Source organism: Stomoxys calcitrans, chromosome 2 (assembly GCF_963082655.1).
Source record: "Stomoxys calcitrans chromosome 2, idStoCalc2.1, whole genome shotgun sequence".
NCBI classification, from domain to species: Eukaryota; Metazoa; Arthropoda; class Insecta; order Diptera; family Muscidae; genus Stomoxys; species Stomoxys calcitrans.
This window is the reverse complement of record NC_081553.1, coordinates 148,495,438-148,521,442: the sequence shown is the minus strand read 5'-3', so window position 1 is coordinate 148,521,442 and position 26,005 is coordinate 148,495,438. Positions and strand designations below refer to the sequence as shown.

The window sequence follows — 26,005 nt, the reverse complement described above, 5'->3', positions numbered from 1 at the left end:
TCCTTGTTTATAAGTTGCATATCCTTGTCTCGAAATTACTACCAAAATCTTCAAATTAAGGACAAAATCAATAAGTTTGAGTAAACTTTTTTTTGAGTGCACAGTTTCTAGTTCTCCTGGAATGTGTACGGCAGTTCCTAGTCTCGCAAGTTCGTCTGCTCTACAACTCCCTGGGATATTCTGTGCCCCGACATACAGTACAGGCGAATTTTGAACTGTACAGCCGTCCAGTTAAGATAGTCAAGGGCGGTTTATGAATTTAGAAATACGTTCTCCAGGGATTTGAAAGTTGCCTGGCATTCTGAGAAGATATTTATGCCAGTCGTCGTTATGACATTATACTTTAACCATTCCATTACTTCTTTAATTGCAAGGATCTCTGCTTGGTATACACTGCAGTGGTCGTAAACTTCTCCATTTGACCACCTGGTCGTCTAGGTTGGAACCATCCGTGTGGTAGTCTACGTAACTTCTATTACCAGTAAAATCGTAGTTCCAATCAATTCTATAAGGAACTGTGGTATAGTATTTTTTATCAAAAAGCGGCCCAGGCAATGTGAAATCCACACTGCCTGTAACATAAGGTATTGCATGAAGGGTTACACAGTGTCCGTAGGCGCTGATTGACCAAAGCTCCCTTAGCCTCACAGCAGTGGTCGTAGCAATTTGTCTACCAACAATGTATAGAGGCAGTGAGTGTAGTATTAAATTCAGTGCATCAGATGGCATTGTTCTGAGTGCGGCTGGTATATAGAAACAAGCCAAGGGTGTGTATTGCAATCTCGGGGTTTCCTTTTCCATTCCTATCATTGAGCTCGAAAGAGAAACAAACAAAAATTGTAAAATTTAATGATCTTCGCCCTAACAGGCAAAAAACTTGAAAATGAAAAGAAATCGGCAGAGACCCACCGGGATTCGAACCTGGGCACCCGGAGCAATAGCGAAAACCATTGCTGTCGTCTAGCGTTCGAAGCCATCAATACAACTTCCAGCAGATGCACAGAATCGTGTGTACCACGGAGGTAGTGTAATTGCCACAGAAAAAATTCTGTCATTACACAAAAACACATGCATTAGGAAAAAGTACAGCTAATAGACAGGGTTGTCGAGCGTGTTTAATTTGCTAATTGTGTCATAGAGGCGTTTTCGCAATTAATAGAATTCAAATACAACATACCAGCGCACGGCCCTTGAAGCCATCACACCTAATATGGTTATGGTGGAAAAGTCTTTTAACCAAAGACGAAACGAGTCCCATAGTGGTTGATGTGTGTTGCAATCTCTGGCTTTCTTTTCCATTTGCAAAGAAAATCTCCGATCATTGAGCTCGTGGTAAAATTTAATGATTTTCGCCCCAAAAGGTAAAACATAAAATAAAAAAGTGGGTGGAATATTGAACGCCGTCCACCAGACCGCAACACCATATACAATAGTATTGTAGGTCTTACAACTGTAGTATATTCTCACGCAGTTTTAAACCCCAACGATTGCTAAAAAACATACCTTCGTCCTTAGATTTATATCGTGACTTCAATACCAGTAGGTATTGAAGTCGTAGCAAACTATGAGTTAACAACGTTGTATCCTCGGCATATTGAATGTTAATATTTAAAATTAAAAAATCTTTGTCAGAATAACCATATTGTTCATATCCGTCTTTGAAAAAGCGGGAATTTCTGGTATTTCTTGGCTCGGGAATTCCCCATGCCAAACCCTATTTGGAATTTGAGGACGTCAAGGAAGAAGTTTCACTTAAGGCCCTTCATTCTTCGGGGACTTGTGTGAATTAGCGGATGTGAACATTCGCAAATTATCAGACTTTTTGGAGTGATCTGGAACTGGAAAATATCCTCTTGTGCTCTGAGTGAGTTTAATTGCCGACTGCCAATATTTTAATTTTTAAAGAAATTATTAAAATGAACAACTTTTTCCTTTTTAAGTCAGTCTGGTCGTTATCAAAGAAATTTTATATGTTACATTCGGGCCACTCTAATAAACAAATGCATGTACAACTTTCTGTGTCGTGTTTACCATCTTTCCTTTGCTCTTCTTTACACAGCACAAAACTGTACAACATTTCCCACCGTTAACTTCGCAGTCAGCAGCAACATCGCAATTATCTACATCGGCATATGAAGCTCCATCCTCCACCAGCTCTGAAAAGTATCAACATCACGGTATTGCATACCGTCCACGAACGAAGCAATCTAAAATCAATTTAACACCATTTACACCAGCCAACTCAGTGCCAGGAAATTTTGTGCCAATTGTTTATACGCCAGTAAACAGCAATAATAATAACTACAACAACATTGTCCTTACATCACAGGGTGCAGCCTCCGTCGACACCATCAACTCCTATAATGTTCCAACAAATACATTCAATGGAGGCGCAAAGCAACAACAAATTGCCATTGAATATTCCCATCCATTGGTGCAGTCAATTACCGAGACTCCTCTTCAATCCTATCGCCCTCCACAGCAACCTCATCATCAAGTTCATCATGATATTCCTAAACAACAGGACCAACAATATCTCAGTGTAACATCACCAGCCTCACAGCAAACTGGCAGTGAGACTGGAACGAGTGGAGGAAGTACCCATCAACAAAATACACAAACCACTGGGTAAGTACTTTTTTAAACAGTTTATGTATATCCCGGACTATTTATGCGGTACAGGGCGCTTTATCTGATACAAGGGTTTTTTTTGGAGAAAAGTTGGCTGATCGAATTACTCACGTTTTCATGAAACGAATTAAGGTATTTCGTTGAATTATTTTGTATATAACCCATCACCACTATTATTCAGTCTTAAGATTAATTTTTGGAATAAAATATGAAAATATAGCTTTCCAGAAGAACTTGAAAGATTTTCTTTCTGTTGCAAGTTTATTATTGTTATTTATGCTGTCATATAAACCGATCTTGAATCTTGACTTCTTGAGCCGCTAGAGGGCGCAAATATTATCAGATTGGGCTGAAATTTTGTACAACGGCTTCTCCATTATGGCCCGATTCGGGCCCTAATCAATTTATGGATTCGAACCATAACTTCATATAACGGCAATAACATTGCAATTATTTTCTTTTATACTTTGTTTGCCTAAAAAGGGATACCGGGAAAAGAACTCGACAAATGCAATCCATGGTGGAGGATATATAAGATTCGACACGGCCAAACTTAGCACGCTTTTAGTTGTTTTTAAGCTCTGATCTTTTTTATTACAGGACAAAGAAAATTACCACATACGGAAAAGTCATTGTTCTCGCCTAACTCAATTATCAAAATGACACTTTTTGTTTATTCTGGAAGGCATATGTCTAATGCAACATGCTTTCAAGTTTTTTTCCTTCTCCTGCATTTATGAAGCTGACGATATGTATATTTAACCATATAATATTTACATTTTTCATACAATAAATAAATTTCATATCGTTAAAATATCTTTAAAAGCATATCATAAACACTTCATCAGGTGAAATCGGACGGTACCGCTATAATGGGCCTATGTTAAAAGATGGAACTATCTCGATCTGGGTATATTCACAAAATGTGAAATTTTCGAAGCACTCTTAGAGACATACTTCAAGAAGCTCTACGTGCTACAGCGACTGATTATATATACTGCTGTTGTCAGACCTATAATGCTATATGGTTGTCGTTGGAGCTTCAAAAGTCCACTTACTGTTCAATACTCAGACGGATCCAAAGGATGGCTTGTTTGTGAGGACGAGGACGATACCATCTAATGCACTGAATTTAATGCAACACTAAGAGAGCTTTCCCTGTGATCATGTAGCGGCTATGTACACTGTATTATCCTTGATACAATGCCCAATGTTCCCGGCAGTGTAGATTACTCATTACCTGAGCCGCTTTTTGCTGAAAGTATGTACTACTTTTCCTGATAGAAGCCATTCGTTTTACAATATCACTGGTAATAGATTTTCCATAAACTGCTATACGGATGGTTCCAAACTTGACGATCAAGTTGGCTTTGGGGTGTACTCTCAAGAACTAGGACTGGTAATATTGAGAAGGTTGCCCGACCACTGTAGTGTATATCAAGCAGAGATCCTTGGTATTAAAAAAGTGTTGGAATGGCTTAGATGTAATGTCATAATGACGATTGGCATAAATATCTTCTGAGACAACCAGGCAGATATCCGTCATGACGGGTCACTGTCTGTTCGAAAAACATGCCGACAGAGCGAAGGTAAAGACTTCTGCTCAAGCTGTGAGCACGTCGAAGAAGAAGAAACTATAGAACATCTGCTGTGTATATGGTCCGCATTGCCAGTCAGATGGAGTTTCACTTTAGGTTCTCAATTCTTTAAGACCTCTTCTAATTTAGCAGCTGTGAATATACGCAAGTTGTTGGTCTTTTTAAAGCGATCTGGATGTTCAACGGTAGGAACTAAAAGGCATCTTCCTTCGCGAAAACGTCAAAGAGAATCTATTGGCAGACTGCCACATAAACCTAACCTAACCTAGCTGTCACACATATTTACATATGTTTCCTTGCTCACCCGTAGGTAAGGTAAGGCCAGAAAGCTATTAGAGAAGCTATTGTTGCTTAGGTTCGAGGCGGAACTAAAGGAAAATTGAGGGTTTTCAAAACTTGGATTTGGTTTTATTAAAGGAAAATCCTTTCAAGAAGTTGTCGAAACAGCGAAGTTTTCTTTTGCGCAGAAATACTTCTGTGCAGTAATAACTCTTGATTTAAAGATTGCTTTTAAATCAGCTGATTGGAACATCATAAGGTAGACAATAAGAGATCGTTACCCACCAGATTTTTTGATTTGATTTTGATATTACGATTCGACACCGAATTCGGAACAGCAGATTACGAAATAATATCCGGGGTTCCCCAAGGTTCGATCTTAAGTCCAATCCTACGGAACATAATGTACGACGTTATTCAAATCTGGGCCTTCCAAAAGGCACTAGTTTCGTGACACGCGGATAATTTGCCGCTCGTTGTCGACCAACCTACAGCTCCTCTAATAGAAATAGTAGCTAATGACTGCCTGTCAAGAATTTTTCCATGGCTTACATCAAAAGGGAAGCGTCCAATCTCGACGAAAATTAACAAAATGTTCTTTATGGCGTAGGAATGAAAATTTAAAAAAATTTGAAATTGGAAGAAATCGGTTCAGATTTAGATTTTAGCTCCCATATATAGATGTTAGATATATAGATTTAGATTTTAGCTCCTATATATGTATAACTTTCATCCGATATGTGCTTTTATGGTCGTGAAAGTAACATTTTTAGTTCCAACTTTACCAAATTTAGTTAAAAATGTGCTCAAGACGTCTGCCAAATTTCATCAAAATCGGTTAAGCTTTAGATATAGTTCCCATATATATCTTTCAAACATTATGCATTTTTATGGCTGACATCGACGTAATTTTTGTACGATCTTTACAAAATCTAGCATAAGATAATAGAGGTATAGTCGAACTTCAGTATAACGAACTTCGCAATAACGAGTTGCTCTCTATAATGAATAAAAATTTAAAATATAACTTTTTCCAGCCATTTTCACATATTTTTAACTCTTTATAACGAACTTCTCTATGACGAATACTTCTCAGTAACGAATTGTTTTTTAAAGCGCCAGCTGATATTCTCACACAAACTAATCCCTCTATAACGAACAACAAAATAAAAACACATAAAGACAGAAAAAAATAACTAAAGGTAAAGATGTATATATTGAAGAAAAGTGACATATAATGACCAAAGTTAATGAAAACTCTAAAAAAAGTAGGAATATTGGCGTAAGCACTCTCAAATATTAGCAAGTAAAAACATGCTAAGTTCGGCCGGGCCGAATCTTTCAAAAATTGAAACAAAATAAAATACTTTGGAAGACATAATACTGCCAAACCAAGCAAGAATGAAAGCCTCTATGAACCGAACAAGGATAATCGGGAGATCGGTTTATATGGGAGCTACATCAGGTTAAAGACCGATTTGGACCGTTCTTGACACAGTTGTTGGAAGTCGTAACAAGACACTACATGCAAAATTTTATCCAAATCGAAAACGATTACTGGTTACGGGGGCTCATGTTGGCAAATGGGGAGATCGGGTTATATGGGAGCTATATCAGGTTATAGACCGACTCCAACCAATAACCATGGCACGGTTATTGGACGGCTGAGGCTTCTAGGGGCTAAATATGTCAAATCGGGCGATCGGTTTATATGGGGCTATATCCAAATCTAAACCGATATAGCCCATTTGTAATCTCCAACAACTTCCAAGCGACTAGTTTTTTGCGTTGGACCGCTATATTGATTTCGACAGACGGACGGCCGGGAGGACGGATGGACATGGCTAGATCGACTCAAAATGTCCATAAGATCAAGAATATGTATACTTTATGGGGTGGCAGATCAATATTTCAAGGTGTTACAAACGGAATAATTAGGTTAGTGTACCCTCCATCCTATGGTGGTGGGTAAAAAAAACAGAAAATCCGTCCCCAATTTAATGTGCCCATTAAATGTCAGATCTTTAGGCTTTACAGTTGGTTAGAATCAAAAAAAAAAAAAACTAGTAAAAAATCTGCAGTTTGAGCATGGGTAGAGAGTTAAAAGGATTCAGTGCAAAATTTTAAGACCGTAATTCGTCTGGGAGCGTCTCAGCAGGCCAATAAAATTGGTCATCTGGGCATTTCGGAAATATTTTCCCCCTGCCTTATTTAATTTGTGCTCCGGATACCAAAATTTTTGCTGGAAAGTGCTGAAAAATCTCTACAAAATGGAATTAAATCGTGAACATTTTCGTGCGATTATTTTTAATAACTTTCGACGTGGATTAACACAAAAACAGTGCATCGATGAACTTAATTCAATTTTTGGCGATGAAGCTCCTAATGGAGGACCAGTATTTATCGATGTATAGTGAATTCAACCGAGGGTGTAGTTGACTCCAAGACGAACTACGTGAAGGTCACCCAAAGTCAGTTGTTCCAAAAACCATTGATTCTGTGCGCCAACTGATATTGCAAGATCGTCATGTGACCTATCGTGAGATTGAGTCATTCAAAATTGCATGATCATTTGACCGTAAATAAAAATTGTTCGCGTTGCATCCCACACAATTTGTCAATCGCCCAAAAAAGGCCCGTTTTGATTGGTCAAAAGAAACGCTCCAGAAATACGATCGCGGTGCTTCAGAACGCGTCTATGATATCGTGACAGGTGATGAATAGTGGATTTACGCGTATGAGCCCGGAAGTAAACAGCAGTCGACTGTATGGGTGTTTCAAGACGAGCCAAAACCAACAAAAGTTGCTCGCGCACGAAGCTCTTTCAAGCAAATGATCGCCTGTTTTTCGGAAAAAAGTGACATGTCGCAATCGTAAATACAAATTACAAATTTTGCCCATGAACATTCCACTAAGGAACAGGGGCAAACTACTCACATATCAATGAGTGCAGTCCGATTAAAGTTTTAAGCTCAATGATAAGGGGCCTCCTTTTTATAGCCGAGTTCGAACGGCGTGCCGCAGTGCGACACCTCTTTCGAGAGAAGTTTTACATGGCATAGTACCTCACAAATGTTGCCAGCATTAGGAGGGGAAAACCACTGTTGAAAATTTTTTCTGATAGTCTCGGCAGGATTCGAACCCAGGCGTTCAGCGTCATGGGCGGACATGCTAACCTCTGCGCTACGGTGGCCTCCATGTCGCAATCGTACTACTAGGAAAACGCAGAACAGTCAATTCTGAATAGTACACAAGCATTTGTTGTTGCCTGTTGTCTTTCAAGAAATCAGAAAAACCAACCCAAGAAGAGGGATCACTCTTCACCACGACAATGCTAGCTCTCACAAATCGGCCCAAACAACTGCATTTTTGAGCACTCAATGGCTTCTTTTTATTCCGTACGTAAGAAATAAAATGAGAGGTCAACGTTTTTCGAAACCTGAAGAAGCAGTTAATACGTTCCGAATGCATGTTTTGGTGATACCTCTATCAGAGTGGCAAAAGTGCTTCGACAATTGGTTCAAACGCATGCAAAAGTGTATAGATCCGAATGTGGAATCTATTGAAAAAAACCTATAAAGCGATTTTCGATGACTAATATTTGTTTTTGTTCTCTAATCGCGAAATCTAAAATTTTCGTTTTCAGACAATTGAAAATCGGGCCACAAATGAAGATTTGATTTAGGGGCTTGCCAAGAGTTGCCGGCACTACCTAGGTCTTCAAATTCTGCCCATAATCTCGTTAACAGCTCAGCTATTGCCCTTCAAAATTTCAAAGAGTTATCTCTACCCGTTCTCAAACGGCAGATGTTTTAATATTTTTTTTCGATCCTACTGTGTGTTAGTTTATTTTTGCACATAGGTCAAATTAGATGTGTTTCTCTATAACGAAGTTTTTGTATAACGAAGTTTCTCTAAAACGTAGTATTTCGTCGGTCCCCAACTGCAACGCTATAGAGAAGTTCGACTGTATTAATATGTGTCGAGAACAACATCCATATATATTTTATCTTTACTTTAATGGCTGTGTATACAGTTGTGTTCAAAAATAGAAGTGCACCCAACTAAAAAACAAATATAGATTTATTTTTGTATGAAAATACTTCGTTTTTTTTCTTGATGTTTGCACGTTAGATTAATTATTAAAGTCTTGTTCTTGTCTTGGCTAAACGACTATACAGAAAGTTAAGGTCTCGTATAACTGCTATAAAAAAAGGCTTTAACTCTGAAGATAAAATCCTCGCCTAAAATCTTTTTAAAAAGTTTATAACACTAATTTTGTATGCTGATTTATTGATTTAATAAATAATAAAATAAAAAAGGTTATATAAAATAGAAAAAAAGAAATAAAAAGTAATAAAAAATAAAAAAAGGATAGAAAATACCAGTAAATTGTTTTCGGATTTATTTTCTATATCCGAAATGAGGTAATGTGAAACAAGTATTTAAACATTTTTAGAACACATTTGGGTCCTAAGAAACCAAACACAGCAATTTGGTCAGTTGGGCCTTAGGGAACCCACACCCTGCCAATTTCGTGGATATAAGAGCTCTATTTCGAATTTATTTTAAATGGGCGAAATAAAGTATTGTGAAAAGACCTAAAATGCATTTTTGGAAAGAATTTTGACAAAAGTAAAAACCAAAAAATACCAATTTTTCTGCTCGCTCAAAGGGGGCCCACAAGGCGGACTTTCGGCATATAAGAGCTCTCTATGTCTATGTCGAATTTATCCTTAATTAAGGAAATAAGGTCTTGTGAAAAGACCTAATATGAATTTTTAGGAAGTATTTGGACACAAAAAAACAAAAAATACTTCTTTTTCCCGTTAGCCAGTACTTGGGGCCCACAACGAGCCGATTTCCGGAATATTAGAGTTCTGTGTAAGAACCCTATATCGAGTTAATAGTCTTGGATATAAATATTCAAAAATAGAAGACATTTTCCGTACTTACGTTCGAAAGACTCTATTCCATTGAAGCCTTTAACCAAATTTGTTAAAATACTGCGGCATTCTACTAAGTTTGGCTTAAAAAAAATTTAAAAAAAGAGGCTGCCCTGTTACGTATTTGAACTTTGGCGCTTTGCCTCTGGAATCGTATGTTCTTCTTCTGCACCACTGTCATAATAGATGGCAGATCAACTGTATAGGTTATATAAGTAATTGTTGATGGTTTCTGGCAAGCGGTTGTGGTGTTAGAAAATGCAGCCATGATTTGTGTGTCAACGGACTTGGATTCGATTCTTGGGCAGGGAGAAATTATTTTTTTTTATTTATATTGAGTGTCTTTGGCTAAAAATATTTTTAAAAATCAAGTAATTTTGGGTATTAAAACAATTTTAATTTTATGTTTAAAAAATGTCTTTACAAATATTATTGAAAAGAAAACATGGCATTAAGAGGTCATATCGGATGAAAGATATATATGGGGGTTATATGTACAACTGAACCGATTTTGATAAAAATTATGCACACATGTTGGAACATGCAAATTGTGGCTACTAAAGCCTTAAAAGACCATATTTATATTTACAATATTCTACAAAGACAAGATTTTGCTGAGGCCAGGCCAGGGCTGCCTTAACATTATTTTTCTTAAAAGCAAAATTGTAATGAAATTATAATTATTAAAAAAAAAAAACATAATGCAATTTTTTCTAAACAAATTTTAATGAAACTTTTCTAAAGACAAAATTTCAGCGTAACATCCGCTAATGACAAAACTTTAGCACGGGCCGGACCACCCTCAAAATTATTGTTTAAAGACAACACTTCTTAAAATTGTTTTCTGAAGACAAAATTTTAATTAAATTGCTTCTAAAGACAAAATTATTATAAGAAAAAATTCCATACATTTTTTTTGATGAATTTTTTTAAACTCTGTAGGAATAACCTAACCTCGAGATTACTTTTTAAAGCCAAAACTTCAAAAAAATAATCAGCATTTTGCGACACTACATTTTGTAAAAACATTTTTAAACTCATGTTATTGTGCTTATCTGTCCCAAACAATATTTTCCTTAAACTTTTTTCTACAGACAAATTTCAATAAATATTTTTAAAGACAAAATTTTAACCCATTACGCCTGACCCTCGATTCCGTTGTCCGATTTTGATGCAATTTTATATATTCATAATTTACATAATTAATGTTGATGTAGCAAGTTTTTAAAGACATTGAATTTTAAAATTTTTACAAAAAAAAATATTACATTTTTCTATGCCCCTACAACGAAAAACAAAAACCGTTTTTAATATTTTATGGCCATTTAGCAAAGAAAGCTGCGCTTAATGATTCAAAACCATCCAATGCAACAAGGCGTTTAACCAAATTCCAAAAATCTCACTCCTAAGAATTTTGAGAAACTTTTTCGTTTGACAAGTCTATTTTCCCCCAAGACATGAGGGTAAAAATTGTTGCTGCTTTTAAAAGTATTCTTAAAAAATTCTTTAAGCCAAAATCTTCTTGAAATTTTCTTGCCAAATTTTTTTTTACAAAAATTGTTCCGTATGACGGACATTTAACAAAAATTATTCTAATATATAACTCTACATGAATTTTCTCTTAATTGAAATTAAATTGAAATTTTATCTGTGGAAAATATTATTTAAATAATCTATTTAAATGACATATTTTGCTTGCTAATCTGAAAAAATTTCTAAAGAATAGTTAGTAACATTTAATTATAAATTATTTGAATTATATTAGCAATGAAAAGAAAAATGTTTAGGACTCGGAAACGCAACTTTGAAAGCCCGAAATCATTTCGCCATCCAGATTAATTTACATTTTAAAATAATTATCTCAAATAAAACCCTTTCGTTTTTTTCCTTAGAATTCCATAAAATAAAATACAGTATTTAAGGCGATTGATACGGAGCTCATAGGGATTTATGGATGAAAATTCTAGTAGAAATTTGTTGGCCTTGACCGAAGATTTAAGCACAATGGAATATAATATAAAACATTTTGAAATTTACTTTTTGAATTTTTGATTTTTTTCCAAGAAAAAATTTTTTACAATAAAAAGATTATGCGAATAACAATTTCCTAATGTTTGTTTACGAAAATCATTAGTGATGGCTGGGGGATTTGACGTGGTTCTTATACAGGAACCATGGGTGTGTGGGAGGAAATGGTACGTGGACTAAGAATTCCGGGATTTAAACTTCTCAAGGGTACGAGGAATGGGAGACACAGAGCCTGTATTCTTGTCTTGTCAAAGGGTAGTCTATATGTTTTTCTGCTTCCGTCGCTAAGCACTGAAGATTTAGTAGTAGCCAGCCTTGAAATAAACAAGTCTCATTATTGGCTGGCTTCCATATGTATGGCACACGATTCAGAGATGCCGCCTTCAAACCGTAAGTCGCTGGTTGAAGTTGCTTCCGCAGGGAAGAAAAGCCTCATTGTAGGAAGTGATGCTTATGCACATCACCAGATATGGGAAAGTTCGGATGTCAACGAAAAGGGTGAGCTGTTTATTGAATATATTATAAGTTGCAATCTGGCGATTTGTAATAAAGGGGATAAACCGACCTTTATTACGAGGAAGAGGCTGGAGGTACTAGATATTACCTTTGTATCGGAAGGTATAAGTGGAAGAATATGCGACTGCAAAGTGTTGGATGACCACAGCTTCTCTGATCATCGTCCCTCGGCTAAGCAGAAGAAAGGCGAATTGGGATAAATTTCGGCACAAATTTCGCACCACTATCCATTCTAGACTAGAAAAGGAAGTGGAAACTACGGATAGGAGGATATAGACATAGTGGTCAAGCGGATCACGAAGGCCATGAATGACCCGCTTGTGTCAGCATGCCCTAATGCCAAGCCAAGGGGCAAACAGTGACCGCCATGGTGGACCCCAGAGCTGGTTGGTCTAAGGAAGGAATGCAGAGAACTCTTCAACAGAGCAAAAACCACAAGATCACCACACGATTGGAACATCTATAAGACTGAGATATGAAAATATAAGGGCAAAGTTAGAAAGGCTTAAACAAATCCTGGGTAGAATTCTAAGGAAGATTCTGTCCTCGTTACGTTGGGGTATATCTAGAAGTCAGAGAAAGTATGGACAATGTCTGGTGAGGAAACACTAGAACTACTCGTTGATACACATTTTCCGGGAAATTCTCCAACTGACAACGTGGAGCCAGAAGAGGTTGTCACTGATATGCATTCGTCGGAGGCTGATACCGAAATTGTGTCCGAGGCGAAAATGCTTTGGGCAAAAAGAAGTTTCGACTGCTTTAAGTCGCCAGGCCCTAATGATGTATCACCGGTTGTGTTACAAGCTGTGTCGGATAGGCTGGTTCCCTGGCTTAGGAGGATATACTCTGCTTGTATCAGAATGTCATATATATACCTGTGGGATGGAGGGACACGAAGATCATTTTCATTCCGAAAGCAGGAAAACACTACCACACGAAGGTGAAAGATTTTCGTCCTATTAGTCTGTCATCCTTTACGCTGAAAACTCTTGAGAGGTTGATAGAAACATATCTTAGGGCAAAGACTCCTGGAGATAGCCTGTCGCTGCAGCAGCATGCATATAGCAAAGGCAAATCATGGCCTAGTCGGTCAGGTTCCTTCATTGGAACCTGTCTCCATGGGTGGAGAGAATGTTCCATTTACAAAAAGCGCAAAATACCTGGGTGTTTTGCTGCACAGGAAACTGGACTTCAAAACCAACATTATGGAAAGGCCACTCTTGCCCATACACCTGCAAGAGAGCCATTGGAAAAAGTTGGGGATTTAGACCGCGTGTCATGCATTGGGTATATACAGCAGTTGTCAGACCTATTACGCTACATGGAGTAGTGGTCTGGTAGACGGCTCTTCAAAAATCCACCTGCTGCTCATTCAAGTTTTTTGTTTTGCATCACAGCCGCACTGAGGACGATATCATCTGATGCACAGAATTTAATGCTACATTTTATGCCTCTGGCCATTGTGGCTACCCAAATTGCAGCGACCACTGCCATGAGGTTAAGGGAGCATTCTCATTGGTCATGTGGCGGCCACGGACACTGGGTTATACTTGATACAATATCCGATGTTCCAGGCAGTGTGGATTACACACTACCTGAGCCGCTTTTTGATGAGCGGTAGGTAGGAACTAGAAGGCATCTTCCTTCTTCTAATCCTGCGGTATTACAATGGACGAAGTGAGTCTGATGGCAAACTGCCACTTAAACCTAACCTAACCTAACTTAATGAATGCCAATCGTCGTGATGACATTATATCTTAGCCATTACACCACTTCCTTAATTGCAAGGATCTGTGCTTGATACAGTGGTCGGGTAACCTTTCCATATGACCATTTCTAGATATTTAGAGTACACCCCAAAGCCCACCTGGTCGTTTAGTTTGGAACCATCCGTATAGAAGACTATGTAACTTCTGTTACCACGGACATCGCAGTTCCAATCGGTTCTATCAGTAGTAGTGGTACCGTAATTTTCATCAAGAAGCGGCCAAGGTAGGGTGTAATCCATAGTGCCTGGAACATCGTGTATCCAGGATATCTTAGTGTCCATAGCCGCCACATGACCAATTGTAGTTGCTTAATGTTTTCAGTTTGCTTATAATTTTATGGAAATAAAGTCGTTTAACCAATAGACTGACACAAACAAGAACCTGTTGAAATCATAAAACTAGTTTGAGAGCAAAAATGAACGCAAATAAAATAATGTCATCAAAATACTGAAGATGATTCGCTGATATTTTCACTATAAAACAAAGATATTCGCAAACACAATCAAACTTTGAATGCCTAAAACTTTATGACCAAATGTCACTGTTGATGGGTTAGTTTCTCCAAAAAACAGCGACCACAATTTTCAAAAAAAAATTGTAGGTATCTTTACGAATTTCACAGTAACAAAAGAATTTTGGCAATTTTCAATTTTGAAAAAAAAAATGTTTGGCTACTAGGGTCTTAAAAGGCAATATCGGATAAATGATATATATGGGAGTCAGGGACATAGTCACGATTTTATTTTGTGGGGGACCTACCCCACATTTTTTTCAAATTTGGTTAATGTGGTAATTGTATCATAGATGCGTTTTCGCTATTAAATACGATTCAAATACAACATACCAACACACGACCCTTGAAGCCATCACACCTAATATGGTTTAAAAGTCTTCTAACCAAAGGCGAAACGCGTCCCATAGTGGTTGGTGTGTGTTGCTATCTTGGGCTTTCCTTTTCCATTTGCATCTCCGATCATTGAGCTCGTCTCGAAAGAGAAACAAGCAAAAATTGTAAAAATTAAAATTGCCAAAATTCTTCTGTTGCGTAAAGATACCTCAATTTTTTTGAAGATTGTTGTCGATATTGGGCCTTTAAATTGTGGTTGTCTTTGAGAACATCTTAGTTTTATAGTGAAAGTTTCAGCGAATCAGCTTCAATTTTGATAAAATTTTTTCATTTGTGCTCATTTTGCTCTCAAACTAGTTTAATGAATTTGACAGATTTTTGTTTGTGTGGGTCTATTGGTTTTAAATGATTTTTATTTCCATAAAATTTTATGAAAACATTTAGCAATAATAATTGTTAAATAGTTCAAAAATACCTTTTGATCAATTTTTACGAAGAACCATCTACATTCTGGTTAAATGATGTCGCTAATTTCTTGTTCGAAAATCGATTGAAAATCCCTTTTTGATGGAGAAGATGTCCGGTAAAAATTGCATCCAACTATATGCTTATGATTTCCATCATGTCTTTATAAGTCCTAAAGTTTTCCTAAGTTATAGGAGGTAAAATAAGAAAAGGTATGTTATTGAAGTTGTAAACTTTTATATTGTTTTGCCCACTTATTGTTGTCAAATGACCTAGCGGCAAACGTAGGACTATAAGAGTGGCAGTCCTTTACAGACTAGCTTAGGCAATGTTAAGTCAATTGTGATACCAAAGTAGCGACAGACCAAGTTTTCTGGCGGGAATTGAACCAACTCGGCTACAGGGCGCCTATCGGCAAACGTAAGTGTAATATAAGACTTGTTCTCATAGATAAAAGTCTGTTGACAAATATTATTTTAACACATTTCCCCACTTAAGGTGGGTATTAAGTTCGTGTTTCACAGTGAAAATTAATATTTTTACGATTACTTTTTATAGATAATAGATTTTGCAGCAAAAGTGCTTTTTGATTTCATACATGAAGGGAATTCCCATTATTTATGATAAAATGTCAATAAAAGTGTTATGTTTTCACTGATATCTTTGTAGTTTTTCAAAAAAAATAATAGTGAGGCCATCGTAGCGCAGAGGTTAGCATATCCGCCTATGACACTGAACGCCTGGGTTCGAATCCTGGCGAGACCATCAGACCATTCAGCGGTGGCTTTCCCCTCCTAATGCTGGCAACATTTGTGAGGTAATATGCCATGTAAAACTTCTCTCCTAAGAGGTGTCGCACTGCGGCACGCCGTTCGAACTCGGCTATAAAAAAGAGGCCCCTTATCATTGAGCTTAAACTTGATTCGGACTGCACTCATTGATTGGTGAGAAGTTTGCCCCTGTTCCTTTGTGGAATGCTCATGGGCAAAATTTGCAATAGTGAAAAACATAGGTATTTGAATGTGAAACATGAACTTAATACCCACCTTTTTGTAAACAATATTACAATAATTATTCTTTGGAAAAGTTGTTCAGACTAACAAGAAAACTATTTAATTTAAAGACATTTATTAAAAAAAAAAAGTTATTACAATTTTTATTAAAATTATTAAACCAGAACTAAGAGAAAACTCATATAGAATTGTCTTGCAAATATTTTCGGACCAAAAGCCCGACGGAAAGATAGAGTGGTGGGAGACACCTCGAAATTTGGTGTCGGAGATTTTAGAATGAGCGTAGAAGATCGAGACGTTTATAATGCTATTCTACGTTCGGCTAGTGGAACAAATGTTCTGTCATAGCCAATTAAAGTAAAGTAAGTTTTCCTTTCGAAACAATTTTTGTAATATTTTTTTTTTAAATACCATTAAGGTTTTGGCTTAATGAAACTTTTAACAATTTTTGGTTTAAAACAATCAAAAAAAATTTTATCTTTTGAAAAATTTACCTTGCGATTTGGTCGTTAAAAAATTGCATTAACCCATTAACGACGAAAAATACCCAAGAAAAAAGCTGCCTTAGAAAAACTCTATCTCCAGTTAGGAAAGAGGTATCGTAATGAAATTTGTATTCATGTAAAGTAGACGACTGAAAGCAGTAACAACAATTTTTCCGTCATGTTTTAGGCGAAGATTTGCTTATCGAAAGCCGGCAATTTTTTATACCCTAAAAATCAAACGAAAAAATTTCTCAAAATTCTTAGGAGTGAGATTTCTGGAATCCGTTTTAATGTATTTTTGCTTTTGATGGTTTTCATATTAAAATAAAAAAAAAAACAAAAAAATAATGGCAATAATCCCACTACTTTTGACAGCAGGTTCTATTGTATGCCAAAATCATAAAATCCAGCTTTCTTTTCTAAATGGTCATAAAGGGTGATTTTTTTGAGGTTAGGATTTTCATGCATTAGTATTTGACAGATCACGTGGGATTTCAGACATGGTGTCAAAGAGAAAGATGCTCAGTATGCTTTGACATTTCATCATGAATAGACTTACTAACGAGCAACGCTTGCAAATCATTGAATTTTATTACCAAAATCAGTGTTCGGTTCGAAATGTGTTCAAATTTTGACAAATTTTGTTCAGCGATGAGGCTCATTTCTGGTTGAATGGCTACGTAAATAAGCAAAATTGCCGCATTTGGAGTGAAGAGCAACCAGAAGCCGTTCAAGAACTGCCCATGCATCCCGAAAAATGCACTGTTTGGTGTGGTTTGTACGCTGGTGGAATCATTGGACCGTATTTTTTCAAAAATGCTGTTGGACGCAACGTTACGGTGAATGAACACATTTCGAACCGAACACTGATTTTGGTAATAAAATTCAATGATTTGCAAGCGTTGCTCGTTAGTAAGTCTATTCATGATGAAATGTCAAAGCATACTGAGCATCTTTCTCTTTGACACCATGTCTGAAATCCCACGTGATCTGTCAAATACTAATGCATGAAAATCCTAACCTCAAAAAAATCACCCTTTATATTATTAAGAAAATATTTTTTTTGTTTTGAAATGGATTACGAAATAGAAACATTTTTTTCCTACAAAATTTTTAAAATTCAAAATATTTAAACAAAAAAAAAATACTACGTCAATATATTTCTCTAAATTTTAGAACATATAAAATTTTTTTTTTTTGCTTTAAAAAATAATCTCAATGTTATGTTGTCTTTCGCTGAAATTTAGTCCTTAAAAAAATTCATTAAAATTTACTCTTTAGAAAAAATTTTATTGAACATTTTTTTTTATTTTTTGTCTTTAAAAAAAATTTAACTAAAATGTTGTTTTATAAATTTTTTTTTTTTGCTTTAAAAAATAATCTCAATGTTATGTTGTCTTTCGCTGAAATTTAGTCCTTAAAAAAATTCATTAAAATTTACTCTTTAGAAAAAATTTTATTGAACATTTTTTTTTATTTTTTGTCTTTAGAAAAAATTTAACTAAAATGTTGTTTTTAGAAAACCTTTTAAAGCAATTTTGTTTTTAAAAATTAATTTCGAAGGGGTCCGGATCATGCTAATTTTTGTGTTAAAATAATGTTACGCTTAAATTTTGTCTTAAGAGAATTTCATTAAAATTTGTTTAGAAAATATGTCATAAAAACTTTGTTTTTACTTAAAATTTCATTACAATTTTGTTCTTAAGAAAAATAATTTTAAGGCGGGGAATTTTATAAATATGAAATTTTGTCTTTTTTCATGTTTTTTGTCTGTTAGGGCGAGATTATTAAATCTTACAATTTTCGTTTGTTTCTCTTTCGAGACGAGCTGAATGATCGAAGATGCAAATGGAAAAGGAAAACCATAGATAGCAACACACACCAACCACTATAAGACGCGTTTCGTCTTTGGTTAGAAGACTTTTCAACCATATTGGGTGTGATGGCTTCAAGGGCCGTGTGTTGGTATGTTGTATTTAAATCGTATTAATTGCGAAAACGCATCTATGATACAATTACCACATTATCCAAGCTTGTCATTTTAAAAAATTGAAGTGAAATTTTTTGTTTAATTTAATTTAAATTTGTTCTTTGGACAAAATCATTTTGGTTTTGGGGCTTAGGTGCGAGACCCCCTGGCTACGTCCCTGATGGCAGCTTTATCTTAACCAATTTTGTTCAAAATCATTATCGTTCGTCCTTGGATCAAAAATGTGACTTTTGTCAAATTTTACGATAATCGGAGAACAAAAGCGACCTGTACCCCGATTCCAAGAATATCCAATATCAAAAGAACAGGAAACAAGTTTGTAGTCGAGAGGCGCGGATTAGGATTTGATTTTAGATACGTGGTTTCTTCGGAGAAACATCTTAGAATTGTATGTAGTTTACGTTTTTGCTATACGATTTTTCAACTTATTTTCATTTATACAAATTAACCCTGGCTAAATATATATTTCTACCAAATGAAGACATCCAACTATTACAACGAAACACACTGGGCCAACTGTTACTCTAAACAATCGTCGATTGCCATAAAAGTTTTCAGTTTTTAACAAATCCTACGGCTTGTCTTCCAGAATAAATAATAAACGCTAACTTCATTTTGCATCTGATATTTGTCTTGCAGAACAAACAAAAAGCGCATTTTGGAAAAAATTGAGTTGGGTCCCTTTTATATTAAGCCATCGGTTTGTAGATTGGTGCCTGTCCAAGAAACTAGACAGGCTCTCTATTATAGTCATAACGAACAAGTCTTCGACTATAGTTGTTCTCAAGTTCACCTATTGCTTTTCACTTCACATTGCAGTGCTGTCGGAACATACACCCAACAGATTGAAGAACTACAACTGCAACATCAGAACCGTCCAAAACAGTTACAAAAGTTTACATTGATTAGATCAAAGCAACAGCAGGCGGATCAACCATATGGAACAAAGTTCACGCATTTCACCCCATCGAAAATCGAAAACTTTTTTGACTTCGAACAACACCAAGAACAAGATGGGCAAGTTGAACAGGTAAGATAGGCGTTTGATGTATGTTTGGACAACTGAGATTAGCATGATATATGTTTTATTTACAGCCTACTCGTTATAATGATAAGCAGCAGTATTATCCATATCATCAACAGCAGAAAGAGCAGCAGCATACAGTCTTTTTAACGAAACCAAAATACCGCGAAAGCGTTCATCAACAACCCACACACATAATTGTTCTCAGTCCAACAGCGGCTACAAATGATGCCCTGTCCCAAGCTCACTCCGGAAAATATGCTCTTGCCAGTGGCCCCATACGTCAGCCATCATATACACGGCCTGAACAGAGCTCTGTCTCCTCTCCTGGTCAACAAGAGATACAGAATATTGAAGCATCCTCTACCCCAGTTCAATCAAATTCACAATTGCCATTTGAAGAACAAATTCTTACAATTCCAGTACACAATCTGTTCAGTGATTTGCGAAATTATCAACATATCCATTATGCGCCATCATCACCATCACAGCCGTTGGTATCTAGCTTGAACTATAACAAAATAGGCGGGTGAGTGTTGACATTGTGGTAATGAATATTAAACGTATGTCTATGCCTCTGTGGCCCGGCATATGACGACAAGAAGTTGTAGAGCAGATGAGCTTGCAAGACTAGCAACTACCTTATATTTTCTTAGGGACCTGGTTTCGTTCGGTATAACTAGAGAAATCATTGATTGTTCGATTGTTAACTACGCAAAACATTCAAATGTTAGCGCTAAAAATCTTTTGAGTGCATATTTTGCAATGAATTATAATTTGCAATGCAATCATATCAATCAATCAAACAGAATACAGTACGCGGTAAATTATTATAAGCCCCCAGATACACAGGCCACAGTACTCCAAGGTAAACATGTCCGAATTTGACACTAAACGTCTATATTAAAATCCCTGAGGTGATCGGCCGTTCTAACTTTGGTAAAGTGGTGTTGGACGCGGCAAAAAAGGGATTCCTTATCATTGAGCGGAGCCATACCAATTCTATGCTAACACTGGTATTCGGCCGAAAACTTGAGTTATTTGTCATAAAAATTTGAATTATATATTTTCCCCAGAGCTGTCAACGTTGGATCCAACAGTGGTGAGACAGGGAGACGGTGGAGCATGTCTGGCATCACTTTATCAGTCTTTCCACTCTCCGACACCGCCACCCACGTCCGAGTTGCACCGGCTGATGAGGAAAGCAAAATAGACATGGAACGAGGTACTAATAGGGTGCGAAGTGAACTCTTACATTTCCTGGGGTAGTACCAACACAATCCCTGGCAGAGTTCTTGACCTACTATCGACCTAATAACACTTAATATTGGTAACACCGCTACCTTTGTTAATAGGACACCAACTGGACAGAATTCGGAAGGCTACTCAGAAGAAGACTTGGGCAAGACAATTTAGATTGTCGAAGCATAGAAAACATTGACGAAAATGGCAACAACAAATCAGCCCAAGAAAAACCCTGGATGACCGGGAAGATTCGCAATATTGGGAAAGAAGTCCGCCGACTTTTTAATAGAGCACAACGTAAAAAACGAAGTTTATTGGGCTGGCTTAAGGAATACAATAAGATTACAAGAGCGACATAACGCGCTTCCTGGAAGCTTTTCTGCGAACTGGTTGCTAGCGTTAACGACGCCGCCAAGATAAAAAAGTTTCTCTCAAAAACCCATGTACAAACTGAACCTTTGGTAGACGACGTGGGAGTGAGAGCAGAGACAACGGAGGACATGTTGATGCTTTTGATTAAAATCCATTTTCCGCAGGATAAGGCGGGACTCACGGAGACACCGAAATCTTCAAATAATGATGTGATCGAAGGTCGAAGGTTTATAAAAACGGATTTTATGGTCAACAAATCCATGAAGAGCTTCAAACCATATAAGCCACCCGGACCTGATGGAATATTTCCAGCGTTACTACAGAAGGAGACAGACTATCTGGCGCCCCACATGACCAGTATTTTCACAGCGTGCCTGGGACATGCATATACTCCGAAAGCCTGACAGGAGGCGGGGGTTGTATTTGTACCCAAGCCCGGCAAGGCAATTTATGCGCCACACTGATCCAGTTTTTAGACCAGTACCGGGTGGACCAGGTCCTTAGAGAGTGGATAAACCATATGCTAAGGAACAGGTGGATAAAATGTGTGTCCCATGGCATATATATAAGCGAGAAAGTGGCACAAGGCACGCCACAGGGGGCATTATATAGCCATTTTTATGGGTGACCACAATAAATAACCTATTACGGATGCTGACAGAGGAGGGATTTGAACCCGTCTGACACGCAGACAATGTTATAATACTTCTCAAGGGTAAGTATCAAAACCAGCCATGCAGAAGACCGAAAGGTTCTTGCATACGGCATTGGCTGGCCTAGACCTAGAGGTTTCAATGTTAACCTAGAGAAGACTGAAACATGCCTGTTCACGAGGAAGACGAAGGGGGCCAATTTAACGCACCACGTTTCCTCAATAAGACAATTTTGTTATCTGACAAGTTCAAATACTTAGTTGTGATCTTGGACAGGAAACTGAATTGAAAGTGTCACATTCAGGAGCGTACTGGGAAGGCTCATAGATATTGGACACTATGACGATGGAATGGGCCCGAATCCGAGGATAGTCCACTTGCTCTACTGATGCGTGATTAGACCAATATTTAGTTACGAATCAGTAATTTGGTGGACTGCTATGGAGAACAAGTGCAACATAAGCACCTTACAACAGGTTCAGAGAAGATGTTGTCTTGGCATAGGCAGAGCGATGAGAACCACGCCCACTAGGGCACTGTAGACCATTCTAGATATCCGACCCATTGACATACAAATTAAGTGTGAGGCAGCCACTGCGGATATGAGACTTAAGACGATGGGAGAATGGATTGAGAATGGGAGCAGCTCATACCATCCCAGTATAATCGAGGCGACGACAGGACACCTGGAAAGAAGGAAAAGATTTCCGATCGGATACCTGAAACGAACCTTGAGGTCGAGTGCGAGGCACTGCTGCCAGCCGCACAGTCTTGGATTGACGGAACCCTAGTATTGCCATCTGAAAGATCATGTTATACGCATGAATCCAAGCTAGAGGACAGAGTGGGCCTGGGGGTCTACATTGAAAACGCAGGGACTAAGATATGTTTTAGACTGCCTGACCATAAAACGATCCTGCAGGCGGAGATCCGGACGATCACGGAATGCGTGAAGTGGTGTGGTGGTAACGCGAGGACGTCGAGTGTAAACATAAACATACCGACAGTAAAACTGCCATAAGGGTAATAAATACCATAACGGTAAGTTCACGAACAGTCTTGCAGTGTAAGAAGGAGATTAACGCCTTCTCTGAGGATGGCAAAATCCGTTATCGCTTGGGTACCGGGCAATAACGGAGTAAGGAGTAATGAAAGGGCAGATGATTTGACGGTGAAGGCCAGAGGGCTGCCGTCAATAAACTTGGTTAAACCTTAGCCTTTCGGGTCGGCGCAGTCCGAGTTAAGGGCGTGGGCGACAAATGCGCATGCAACCCTGTGGAACAGCGAAACGGTCGGTAGGACGGCGAAAATCCTATGAGGGGATCCACATCGTGAGAAGACGAGGCTATTACTAAAAGGAAGTAAGAAGGTCAGTATATAAACTTGGTTAAACCTTAGCCTTTCGGGTCGGCGCAGCCGAGTTAAGGGCGTGGGCGACAAATGCGCATGCAACCCTGTGGAACAGCGAAACGGTCGGTAGGACGGCGAAAATCCTATGAGGGGATCCACATCGTGAGAAGACGTGGCTATTGGTATCATGACGGAACAGATAGGACTTCGAGCTCACTTACGTAAAATCGGTGCGGCAAGTGATAGCATGTGCATTTCCTATGTCGTTGAGCCGCTTTCGCGGCTACCAGACACCAGTACTTAGGTGGGGACACGATGCCAGACGTGAACCAACTTAGGCGAGTGATATGAAAACAATATGTCCGTGAAGATAAAGTTAACTTTAATTAGCAGAGACACAAACCCATTCAATTAGCAGCAACCTGTTACGAGCTTAGCAGAGCTATGCTAACAATTTAACAAAAAAGACCTAAAAATAAAATTAAGAAAAAAAATGAAAAAATTCAGAAGAATCGACAACAAGAGCACTAAAAGAACCACAAACATTGCGAATTTTGTTAAAAAATTATCTAACAAAGTAAAAAATGCATAAGGGACAAATCAACAACACCAAAAACTCCAAAGAGAAAAGTGGAAAAACTAAGAGGGGTGCGGGGTACCCATTTATAGTGAATGAAGCTCTTGATGCCGAGGATCTAAATCAAAAAGCAAATATCCAAAAAGTCCACAGTATTTGAGATAATTGGCATTTAAAATTAAAGTTAGAATTAACAGAATGGCCCACTGTGCAAAAACTAAGAGGGGTGCTGGGTACCCACTTATAGTGAAGGAAACCTTCGATGCCAAGGATTTCAATAAAAAGGCAGAAACATCACAGAATTTTCGAATAGCTCTATGCTTTCGTAGTTTTTTGGTCTTGGTATCAAATATGTACAATTTTTGTTTGTTGGGCTTGAATCAATGTTGTTCCATAGACAAATCGTTTAGTAACTTTAATGGTTTAAAAACAAATTAAAAGTTTTGTGTGAATGTAGCCTGAGCTATTTTTATGCACATATGATATTTACATTCGTCGTACCATTTAATTGGCCATGGTTGTAGAAAGAAATTCTACAATTCTCCCCATATATTCGCTACTATGCCCTAAGTATTCCTTTATATTGGGTTTTTCGTTCTGGTGGTTTTCGTATTTTTTACAGTTTTAATGAATACATGTTCTTCAGATACCTGGCGACACTCACATTAATATCATTATTAGGTCCCATACGATCCTTCCTTACATGTTGTTATTGGCAGCTATCATCAGAATTCATCAGAGGCCAAAACTAGGTAGATACCCCAAAATCATCACACACAGAATGTTGTTTACAACATACATGTTCATTTATTGAAACCGTTGGCCGTACATGATGACAATTACACATATGCACACTTTTTCGCTCCTCGATGTCCTTCTTGAACTTTTGTGTGTACGAAGGATTAAAAAACTAGAATTGTTTTTATACCCTCCACCATAAGATGGGGGGTATACTAATTTCGTCATTCTGATTGTAACTACTCGAAATATTCGTCTGAGACCCCATAAAGTATATATATTCTTGATCGTCGTGAAATTTTATGTCGATCTAGCCATGTCCGTCCGTCTGTCTGTCGAAAGCACGCTAACTTCCGAAGGAGTAAAGCTAGCCGCTTGAAATTTTGCACAAATACTTCTTATTAGTGTAGGTCGGTTGGTATTGTAAATGGGCCATATCGGTCCATGTTTTGATATAGCTGCCATATAAACCGATCTTGGGTCTTGACTTCTTGAGCCTCTAGAGTGCGCAATTCTTATCCGATTGGGATGAAATTTAGCACGACGTGTTTCGATATTATATCCAACAACTGTGCCAAGTATGGTTCAAATCGGTTCATAACCTGATTTAGCTGCCATATAAACCGATCTAGAGTCTTGATTTCTTGAGCCTCTAGAGTGCGCAATTCTTATCCGATTGGAATGAAATTTTGCACGACGTGTTTTGTTACGATATCCAACAACTGTGCCAAGTATGGTTCAAATCGGTCCATAACCTTATATAGCTGTCATATAAACCGATCTTGGGTCTTGACTTCTTGAGCCTCTAGAGGGCGCAATACTTATCCAATTTTAATGACACGTAGTATTTTGTTATGATATCCAATAACTCTGCCAAGTATGGTTGAAATCGGTTCATAACCTGATATAGCTGTCATATAAACCGATCTGGGATCTTGACCCCTAGAGGTCGCAATTATTATCCGATATGCCTGAAATTTTGTACGACGGATTCTTTCATGACCATCAACATACGTGTTTATTATTGTCTGAATCGTTCTATAGCCCGAAACAGATCCCATATAAATCGATCTCTCTATTTTATTTTTTGAGCTCACAAAGAGCGCAATTCTTATTCGAATTGGCTGACATTTTACACAGGTCTCCAACATATAATTTAATTGTGGTCAAAACCGGACCTTATCTTGATATTGCTCTAATAGCAGAGCAAATCTTTTCTTATATCCTGTTTTGCCTAAGAAGAGATGCCGGGAAAAGAACTCGACAAATGCGATCCATGGTGGAGGGTATATAAGATTCGGCCCGGCCGAACTTAGCACGCTTTTACTTGTTCTTGTTCAATATTCCGCGACGCCCACGATAATTTCATTATCGTCTTTGCAATTACCATATTCCTAGGGCCCAAAAATCTGCATATATGTTAAATAAGAAAAATTTAATATATGATCGATACCCTTTAAATTGGGTTTTTTTACG

General features: G+C 37.5%; 2 protein-coding genes across 16 annotated transcripts in view; one reads left to right on the top strand and one right to left on the bottom strand.

Annotated features, from left to right (window-relative positions):
* LOC106084621 (tudor domain-containing protein 1) overlaps positions 1-26,005 on the bottom strand; it is a 787,010-nt gene that overhangs the window by 604,331 nt on the left and 156,674 nt on the right. The gene's annotated exons all lie outside the window — the stretch shown is intronic.
* The window catches only part of LOC106092742 (uncharacterized), a 338,752-nt gene that overhangs the window by 237,504 nt on the left and 75,243 nt on the right, over positions 1-26,005 (top strand). For all 11 annotated transcript variants that reach the window (XM_059361959.1, XM_059361952.1, XM_059361957.1 and 8 more), the window contains 3 exons: positions 2,060-2,628; positions 19,390-19,600; positions 19,666-20,123. In XM_059361959.1, the coding sequence (XP_059217942.1) occupies positions 2,060-2,628; positions 19,390-19,600; positions 19,666-20,123 (1,238 nt within the window). The remainder of the gene's footprint in view (positions 1-2,059; positions 2,629-19,389; positions 19,601-19,665; positions 20,124-26,005) is intronic.